This window comes from Solanum dulcamara, chromosome 10, assembly GCF_947179165.1.
Source record: "Solanum dulcamara chromosome 10, daSolDulc1.2, whole genome shotgun sequence".
In the NCBI taxonomy this organism is placed as follows: Eukaryota; Viridiplantae; Streptophyta; class Magnoliopsida; order Solanales; family Solanaceae; genus Solanum; species Solanum dulcamara.
This window is the reverse complement of record NC_077246.1, coordinates 51067853-51078909: the sequence shown is the minus strand read 5'-3', so window position 1 is coordinate 51078909 and position 11057 is coordinate 51067853. Positions and strand designations below refer to the sequence as shown.

At 37.7% G+C, this 11057-nt stretch overlaps 1 protein-coding gene across 1 annotated transcript; it reads left to right on the top strand.

Moving 5' to 3' along the window:
- The first annotated feature begins 731 nt into the window (after positions 1-731).
- LOC129869791 (uncharacterized) lies at positions 732-5042 on the top strand. The gene is made up of 4 exons (XM_055944402.1): positions 732-794; positions 3605-3620; positions 4376-4458; positions 4713-5042. Exons 1-4 carry the CDS (start codon positions 732-734, stop codon positions 5040-5042), a joined length of 492 nt encoding a protein of 163 aa, XP_055800377.1.
- The last annotated feature ends 6015 nt before the right edge of the window (positions 5043-11057 follow it).

Here is an 11057-nt window from a genome sequence, read left to right as displayed (position 1 = left end):
CCCAAGATCAGCAACACATTGATTTTAGCCCAGTTATGAATTATGTTAAGGGAATATTTCATAACTACCCGTAAGCTAATGTGAAAAAATAGTTCTTTTCCTCGCATGGTTCCCAACCAATTCTGACTGTCCCAAAACCAGAGGTTTCTCTACAGTCCCAATTTATTCTTTTACCTTACCATTCTTACGAACGGTAAGCCCATATACAATTTCACAGGTTGTATTCCCTCACATGAGTATATCATTTAACACGCCATAAGTTCATTCCTCAATCACCTTATGATTCATCATTAGACAACTGCACATTGTCAAGTTATGACTCTTTTCCGACAACCAATTCACAGAATTACAAATAAATATGTCATAAAATTTCATCCAGCAGGCAAGTGTACCTCACACATTAATATTTAAATCAGGAAATACTATGCATATAATCACAATCTCAACTACATCACGCAAGCAAGTCAAAACTATTAAGTTAATTCGCTTCTTGGATGACCATTAATTGATCATTTGTGCATTTACACACCACTAAGGCAAGATACCAATTCAAACCTTTTCGGTTTCAATTTTCCTTCATTGGGTCCCTTCATCCCTGATAACAGAATCCAGTTTACTTTATTGAGATACCAATTAGACTCAACCCATACCACAAGCGATAGACCGCACGAATAAGAGAGAAGAAATGGGATGATTTCCTAGAATGCTTCATAGCTTCCTAAAGATTAGATATGGACGTCAACACAACAATCCACAGGAGTCTATTCCACACTTGCTCTTGTACTGGGAGATTGGTAACCTGGTTCCAATACCAACTTGTCACAACCCAACTCACAGGGCCATACGGTCACCTACTCTATGACCTAAGTTGGAGAACCCTTAACCCCTTATATGAAAACATTGTGGAATTTATAACAGATTTAAATCATTTGAAGCCAAAAAATTCAAATAAGTCTATAGTAATCTAGTTTATAAAAAATAACACTTAAACCCCATGGATACTAGTCTAAAATAGGTACAAGAGCATATAAGAGTACAATACATATAAATAAAATAACAACACAGATCACACCAAAAGGAGGAAAAGTAGAAACTATTGGAGAATTGTCTTCGCCTTCACCTAAGAGACATCACTAAACCTGCAACCAGAATATACCAAGTGGTACAGCAAGAGTAGTATCAATACAAACAACACGTACTTGTAGGTATCATCGATCTATCTAATACCCACTGCATAGTATATGAATAGAAAAATAATGGAGATCATAACAATTAAACTTTATAAGCTTCTCCACCCAAACCTGTTAGTAAACTCCTTACTCTTAGTCTTACAGTCTTTACCACTCTACCATCTAGGGTTTCACTACCCATTCTGGCTACAAACTTGAGACCTGTGGGTTATGGTCCCACCATACTACTGCTCACTTCACCCTAATAATTACCATCCAACAACCTTAACCACTCAATGGTTCCACCCTACTACCACTAGACTTGATCTATTTGTCTTACAATATAGGGACCTAGCCATTCTGTAACCACACCTCATAACTAACTCTGATTTCTAGGTAACAACTAATATTTCCACAGTTACTCATTGAAACTTCAATGAGAACAGCTCCCTACCAACAAGCAACCTCCACTTCTAAACCTATAAATATAGAATAACATATATAACATATATGTCACATCGAAGCCTAACATGGTCCACCATCTTACCCACGAATAAGTCTATACGGATTCACAGTTCTTTATAACTACCATGCCATAACTCAAAGGTTCCTTATAATTCTTTTTTCCCTAGATCATTTACAACTAACCTCACTATTACATAGAATACAAATATCATCGGGTCCTCTCATGTAACCATCCATACACACACACTTGGCCCTCTCAAGGGACCTAATTCAGTCATATATGTGTCGGAACGTAACATTCGATCCAAGAACATGTCGAAATATGACACCCAATTCAATTACGTGTCGGAATATGACACCGATCTAATTATATATCAGAAAATGAAACCCTATCCCATTTATGCAAATCAATCACACACTATCAACAATAGACCACATTATACCACAAGAATGGGTTCATTATAAAATAGGCCAACAAGTGATCATTTCACATAAAATATAGCATGTTCCCTATTCATATACACATATGCATACCATGAAGTTATTTAACAAGTACATTTAATACATACGGGAAAAAAAACCATCAGCTACGCTACCAAATCCTAAGGTTTATCACCAATGTCTATGAATTTTATATCCATGTACATACAACTATGACATTTACAATTCCACCTGTCTAAATACCATAACATCATGGCCAACTTCTCCTAAAATTTGGACCTTAACCTTCTTACAAGGTCACTTCAAGTTAGACCACCACTGTCACCCAAAATTCTGTCCATGACCCGTGACCCATGGCTTAGTTATATAATTTCTCATTAAATTCCCTTCTATACTACATAATGGGTGTATATTTATCTACTCAAATAAGATAAACCTAGCCTACTTGAGCACCAAATAACTGTGGAGAGATAATATTGCTGAAATCCTTGGTTTCAGATGTCCTATGTGCAAGATAGGAATGAATTCTACCGGATGAAAACCTTCCAGTGCTGAGATTCCTTCCCCTCTTCTTCCCAATTCAGGATCAACCTTTTGGAGTGTTTTTGCAGTAACTCTCGCCTCGAACCTATCCTTGGAAGGAGTGGAAAAATAAGAAAATAATGACTTAAGTTCCATCCCATGTTCTTCCGCTCTAACGGCGCTGAGTAAATTTTTCTTGCAATTTCTTCTAATCTTAACTAACGTCGATTCGGATTATTACACACTGTTATAAAAATATTTATTATTTCCTAAAAGGACTTCTAAGATAATTTTTGGGCTCCTCTGCTTGTGACTTTTCTGTAAATGTTCTTGTATTTTTTAATCAACCACTCTCCTATGTAGAAACCCCTAAATCATAATGAGGTGATTGAGGATGATCTTAATCATCTATGTTGATTCAGTTAGTTATCTTTAGTTGTGGCTTGGATGCATCATGCAAGTATTTGATTATAAAACTTTCAAGAGAGATTTAGACATTTTGCTCGAAAAAAGGTGCATTTATCGGCTTTGCAGTTATAACCTCAATTTCATTATACATTCCCAAGGTAATCATTCCGGAGAAGGATTTGATATGTTCTATAACTTGAACTTTTTGTCCAATATCACTGAGGATACTTAAAGAGAGGGATTTTTCATTTCTTTCATTGTGATAGTGTCAAGACTTATTTTAGTTTCTACTTCTCCTTTGGCTTCATAGAATTCTAGGTATATACTTGTAATCTTTCCCTTCTACTGGAAACTATGAGATAAAAATGCTTTAAATCTAAAGCGAGCTTCTCCTTGTCAGTTGCTTATCTATAATAGTAGGACTCGTATCTTTCATAAACAATGCAACTTTTAACAATTGAAGTTTTCTTATTAAGTCATCCATATCCTCCACCATAGTTTATGTCTATTTATAGGATTTATATTTGACGATAAATTTGATAGTATGTTGTACATGCAATTTGATTTAATGGTTCTTTAACTTCTTTCTTTTGCTTCAGGTTGGTAACCGCTCAAGTGAGTTCCATCTAGATGTTAGAAGAATGAGATGTGAAGTATAATACATATATATACAAGGAATTCATGCCTATGGGAGGAACAGATGTTAAGGTTTCTAATTTTGTTTTTTCGTACCTATCAGCTCGTTGCAAGGTGGATCATCAATTTGCAACCCATTTGATCAAATAAAGGTGGCTGTTGAACAGCATCTTTTTGAGATAATTCTCAGTTATCTGAAGTCTATTTTGGTCTAAAGGGTAATCAAGATTCCTTTTAGGAAGTTTTTCTTTTATTAGATGCTACTGAAATCTTGAGCTTCTATACTACTCCGGTGAAGTTCACCAGCTATCCAGTGAACAACAAAATCCTTTTCTGGTGAAATTCTCTTTCTTCCTTTCTTCTTCTTCTTCTTTTTTTTTCGATTTTTGGTGAAATACCTCCATATTTATTTGGATTGGACCTAGATCTAGTGATTTTCGACGAGATCTTTCCGGCGAATTTTCTGGTGACTAAATATCTCCAAGCCAAGTTCTATCTTTCCTCTCCTCAGCTAATTATTTGAAGTTTGATTACTATTCTTCTTTACTAGTTCCTACCCTTAGTGTTTTAGTTATTGTTATTCACTTTCCTTCTTCACATAGTGTCTAGAATTGTTGATTTGCATATTAGCTAATGTGTGTTGTCTCTTTATTATACATTCTATATTGTCAATTATTATCTCGTTGCTTGTATTCTCTTAATTTATTTGTTATCAGTTTTTTTTCACTTTGTAGTTCATATCGTTTTAGTGGCTTTGGTTACTGATGGTGGACTAGGTTCATGTCCTCAATTGTGGGTGAAGGCGAGGGAAATAGTGGTAAGAGGGAGACCGGTTTTCATAAGTTGAGAGTAGGATCATAGAACAAAGGGTTGCTTACAGGATAGTCCATAGAGCTAGTGAAGAGTCTTAAGAGGAGAAAGATTAATATAGCCTGTGTTCAGGAGACTAGATGGGTAGGTTCCAAAGCTCGAGATGTGGATGGATTTAAATTATGGTACTTAGGAGGCTAAAAGGATAGGAATGGAATAGGTATTCTAGTCGACATGGATCTTAGGGAGTGTATGGTATAGGTAAAGAGGATCAGTGATAGGATGATGTTTATTAAACTAGTTATAGGCAGGCTTTTTGTGAATGTTGTTAGTGCATATACACCCGATGTGGGTCTGGATGAAGAAGTCAAAAGGCTCTTTTGGGAGGATTTGGATGAAGTAGTGAGAGGTATACCTAGTACCAAAAAGATTTTCATTGGTGGAGATTTCAATGGTCATATCGGTACAACTTCTAATGGTTTTGATGATGTCCATGGAGGCTTTGGTTTTAGAGAAAGAAATGGCGGTGGGGTTTCTCTCTTGGAGTTTGCCAAAGCTTTTGAGTTGGTTATTGCTAATTCGTGTTTTTGAAGAGGGATAATCAATTGGTCATCTTTAGTAGCACGGTAGATAGGACTCAGATTGACTACTTACTCCTTTGGAAGGGTGATAAAGGCATTTGTAAGGATTTTAAGGTTATTCTGACTGAAAATATTACCACCCAACATAAGCTTTTGGTGATGGACTTGGATATTAAGAGGGATAGGAGAAAAAAGACCATTTATGATCAACCGAGGATTAGATGGGGGGCCTAACTCCTGCCTTTTCTCGGGAGATGGGGGAGAAGTTAAATGGTTTAGGGGCCTGGAGTAGTAGCGGGGATGTGAACAACATGTGGGACATGACAGTTGGTTGCATTAGAAAAATAACTGCCAAGCTTCTTGGGATATCAAGAGGAATCTTTGGTGGTTGTCAAGGAGACTGGTGGTGGAATAGAGAAGCACAAGGCAAAGTGAAAGCCAATAAGGTTGCCGATATGGAGTAGTTGGAGTGTGTGGATAAGGAGGAGAAGAATAGGCTTAAACATATCTATAAAAAGGCAAAGATGAAAGGGAAGTCGGCAGTCACCAGTGCTAAAATGGCATCTTTTGAATGCGTGTATGTCGAGGTAGGGGTAAAAGGTAGGGAAAAGAGATTGTATAGGCTCTCCAAAGCAAACGAGATAAAATCACGCGATCTGAATCTAGCAAAGTGCATCAAGAATGAGGAAAGAGAAGTGTTAGTGGATGAGACCTCTATTAAGCAAAGGTGGCAAACTTACTTTCACAGACTCCTAAATGAAAAAAAAGACAGAGACATTGTACTGGGAGATTTGGCGTACTCTCATAGTCTTTGAGACTTTGGGTACTACAGGTGTTTTAAGGTTGAGGAGGTTACACGTACTATTAGCAGGATGGAGAGGGGGAGAGCGACAGGGCCCGATGAGATTCTGGTGTACTTTTGGAAGAGCACTGACAAGGCAGGCTTGGAGTGGTTGACTAAGTTGTTTAATGTTATTTTAAAAACTTCTAAGATGCCTGATGAATGGAGGTGGAGTATTATGGTACCATTGTACAAGAACAAGGGTGATATTCAAAACTGTAATAATTACAGGGGCATCAAACTACTAAGCCACACTATGAAGATTTAGGAGAGAGTGGTGGAGATGAGGGTGAGGAGAGGAGTGTCAATATCAGAGAACCAGTTTAGATTCATGCCAGAACGGTTGACTACTGAAGCAATCCATCTTATGCGGAGACTGGTGGAGAAATTTAGAGAAAGAAAAAGGAATCTCCATATGGTGTTCATTGACTTTGAAAAGGCTTATGAAAAAGTTCTGAGGGATATTCTCTGAAGGTATCTGGAGACTAAAGGTGTCCCAATGGTGTATATTAGGGCAATAAACGACACGTATGTTGGAGCCAAGACTCGGGTTAGAACATTGGGAGGTAATTCAGAGCATTTTCATGTTAAGGTGGGACTATATCAGGGATCAGTGCTGAGCCCTTTTCTATTTGCCTTGGTGATGGATTAGCCTACTTTTGTTGAAAAATGAAAAGAGGAACCTACTTTTGTTGAAAAATGAAAAGAGAAAACGTGTAGGTGCTGCCTTTTGAAAAGAAAAAATGCGTAGGAAATTTTTTTTGACAACGTGTAAAATTTTTACGCGTTTTCTTCTCCTATAAATAGAGGGCCTCTTGCCCTCATTTAAATCATCCAAAAAAGGGAGAGTAAGAATACAAAGAGAGTTATACACCAAGATAAATATTGTAGTCTTAAGTGTCCTCTTTAGTAGTTGTTCCTTTTATAAGAGAGAAATGTTAATTGGTGTTTTCTCCTTGTATTTGAGAGTTGTGTACTCCATATTAAAATAGTGAGATCCTTCTACCCCGTGGTTTTTCCCCTCTATCAGTTAGAGGGGTTTCCACGTAAAATTCTCGTGTCTAATTGATTTTCATATTAATTGTCATATCAAACTTTAGTTGTGGTGCTTTCTCCTCCCAACAGTGGTATCAGAGCCCTCGGTTATTCTATCTGTTTTATGCGAAGATACTATTCGTGAATAATAAATTTTTGTGAATAGTAAAATTCAGTAAATAGAACTATTCATGTGAATAGAAAATTCGGTGACGGTACAATTTGTCACGATTGTTCGAAAAAATATTCAGAAATGATTTAGAAGGGTGTGAAGCAAATAACAATGTCGAGTACAACAAAGTTTGACGTTGAAAAATTCAATGGGACTAATTTCTCATTGTGGAAAATGAAAATAAAAGCGATATTGAGAAAGGACAATTGCTTAGCTGCAATTGAAGGCAGGCCCACAGATTTTACTAATGACAGCAAGTGGAATGACATAGACAGCAATGCAGTTGTTGATCTACACTTGGCACTAGCTGATCAAGTGTTGTCTAGTGTGGCAGAAAAGCGGACGGCGAAGGAAATATGGGATACTCTTACGGGATTGTATGAGGCCAAGTTTTTGCATAATAAAATCTTCTTAAAAAGAAGATTGTATACTCTTCGAATGATAGATTCCATGTCAGTTACTAAATACATCAATACTTTGAATACTTTGTTTTCGCAACTTATAACAATGGGTTGCAAAATAGAGGGGACTGAACGTGCGGAGCTTCTACTTCAAAGTCTTTCTGACTCGTATGATCAACTCATCATCAACCTGACGAACAATACAGACAGTCTAGTTTTTGATAAAATTGCAGCCGCTGTCTTGGAAGAAGAAAATCGGCATAAAAACAAGGAAGACAGACAAGCAAGTTCGCAGCAAGCTAAAGCTTTGATGATGATGAGAGGAAGACCAACGGAACGTGGCCCAAGTGGGAGTCACAATCATGGTAGATCTCAATCAAGAAGTAAGAAGAATATCAAGTGCTACAACTGTGGCAAGAAAGGGCACTTCAAGAAAGATTGTCGGTTCAAGAAAAAGAGTGAACACCCCGAGCCATCAAATGCTCAAGGGAATATTGCATGTACCTCGGATGATGGTGATATTTTATGTAGTGAGGCAATATCAAATAATGAAGGCAGAAAACATTTCGCTGATGTATGGATCATGGACACAAGAGCAACATGGCACATGACTTCCCGGAGAGAATGGTTCCATCAATATAATCCTATCTCAAGAGGGTCTATGTTCATGGGAAACGATCATGCTTTGGATGTTATTGGTATTGAGTCCATCAAAATAAAGATGTATGATGACACGGTACGCACCATCCAAGAGGTACGACATGTAAAAGACTTGAAGAAGAATCTATTGTCTTTAGGACAACTAAATTATAATGGATGTTCATATAAGACTCATGGTGGAGTCATGAAAATATCCAAAAGAGCGCTTGTAATGATGAAAGCGGAAAAACTTGCTGCAAACCTATATGTGCTTAAAGGTGAAACACACCAAGAAGGAGAAGTATCAACCGCGTCAGCAAGTTCACTTGAAGAATCAACGATGATATGGCATCATAAACTTGGCCATATATCAGAACGAGGTTTAAAGATTCTTGCTGAGCAAAAGCTTCTTCCAGGGCTCAAAAAGGTTTCACTACCCTTTTGTGAGCATTGTGTTACCAGTAAGCAAAATAGACTGAAGTTTAGCAGTTCCTCTGCTAAAAGCAAGGAAATATTAGATCTGGTCCACTCTGATGTTTGGCAAGCACCGGTGGAGTCCCTTGGAGGAGTGAAATATTTCGTGTCATTCATCGACAATTACTCCAAGAGAAGTAGGGTGTATCCAATCAAGAGGAAGGCAGATGTTTTTTCAATTTTCAAAGAATTCAAAGCGCGGGTGGAACTTAAATCTGAGAAAAAGATCAAGTGTTTGAGGACAGATAATAAAGGAGAATACACTGGTGATGAATTTAATAACTTTTGTAAACAAGAAGGTATTAAATGGCAGTTCACGGTGGCATATACTCCACAACAAAATAGAGTAGCAGAGCGTATGAACAGAACCTTTTTAGAACGAACAAGAGCTATGTTGACAACTGCAGGATTGGAAAAACCATTCTGGGAAGAAACAGTCAAAATCTCCGGTTATGTGATCAATCGGTCACCATCAACCGCAATTGATCTAAAAACGCCAATGGAGATGTGGACAGAAAAACTAGTTGATTATTCTCGCTTATATATATTCGGAAGTCCTGCTTATGTTATGTACAACACCCAAGAAAAATCGAAGTTGGATCCAAAATCCAAAGAATGCATTTTCTTAGGGTATGCTGATGGAGTCAGGGGGTATCGCTTGTGGGATTCCACTGCCCGCAAGGTGGTAATCAGCAGGGATGTTGTATTTGTTGAAAACAAGATACAAGCAAAAAAAGATAGCACTTTAAAAGAAAAATCAAAGACTACTACAGTTGAAGTTGAAGAAATAGAAGAAGTTTCAGTTTCTTCTGAAGCAGCACCAGAGCACGAAGAACAAGAGCAAGCTGAGATCGAAACTCCACAAGTTCAACGGTCAACTAGGGAGAGAAGAGAACCAGCTTGGCACTCAGATTATTCTATGTAGAGCAATGTTGCAAACTGTCTATTAACAGAAGATTGAGAGCCTTCAACTTTTTACGAGGCTATGAAAGGCCAAGAATCATCTCTGTGGGTGGCAGCAATGCAAGAAGAAATTGGAGCTCTTCATAAAAAAATAAAACATAGAATCTTGTTCAATTACCACAAGAAAGGAAGGCCATTGGAAACAAATGGGTCTACAAAATCAAACGCAATGGTAATGATCAAGTGGAAAAGTATCGTGCAAGATTGGTGGTGAAAGGATTCGCTCAGAAAGAAGGTATAGACTTCAATGAGATATTTTCTCCGATGGTTCGACTCACAACAATTTGAGTGGTTCTGGCGATGTGTGCTATATTTGACTTGTACTTGAAGCAGTTAGATGTCAAAACTGCATTTCTTCATGGAGAGCTTGAAGAAGAAATTTATATGCTCCAACCAGAAGGTTTTAAAAAACAGGGAAAAGAGAACTTGGTTTGCAGGTTGAACAAATTTCTATATGGTCTCAAACAGGCGTCGAGATGTTGGTATAAGAGATTTGATTCCTTCATTATAAGCCTTGGATACAACAGACACAGTTCAGATCCTTGTGTTTATTACAAGAGATTTGGTGATGAAGATTTTGTTATTTTAATGTTGTATGTTGATGACATATTGGTAGCAGGCCCCAACAAAAATCGTCTCACAAATTTAAAGGAATAGTTGTCTAGGGAGTTTGAAATGAAGGACTTGGGACCAGCAAACAAGATTCTAGGGATGCAAATTCACCGAGACAGAAATAATAGGAAGATTTGGCTTTCTCAAAAGAACTACTTGAAGAAAATCTTGAGATGCTTCAAGATGCAAGATTGTAAGTTAATTTCTACCCCACTTCCTATTAATTTCAAGTTATCCTCAAGTATGAGTCCTACCAATGAAGCAGAGAGGATGGAGATATCTCGAGTACCGTATGCATCAGCAGTGGGAAGTTTAATGTTCGCTGTGGTATGTACAAGACCCGACATTGCACAAGCAGTGGGAGTGGTTAGTCGATACATGGCTAATCCTGAAAGAGAGCATTGGAATACTGTTAAGAGGATCCTGAGATACATCAAGGGTACCTCAGATGTTGCAATGTGTTATGGAGGATCAGACTTTACTGTTAAAGGTTATGTTGATTCAGATTATGCAGGTGATCTTGATAAAAGTAAATCCATCACAGGTTATGTATTCATTCTTGCTGGAGGAGCTGTAAGCTGGGTTTCAAAACTGCAATCTATCGTGGCTACATCTACGACAGAAGCAGATTATGTAGCAGCTACACAAGCTAGCAAAGAGGCAATATGGATGCAGATGTTACTGGAGGAGCTCGGGCACAAACAAGAGAAGATTGCTCTGTTTTGTGATAGTCAAAGCGCTTTGCATCTTGCAAAGAATCCGGCATTTCATTCAAGGACAAAGCACATACGAGTTCAGTATCAGTTTGTCTGTGAGAAGGTGGAAGAAGGCAGTGTGGATATTCAGAAAATTCACACTAATGACAACCTGGCAGATATGTTTACGAAG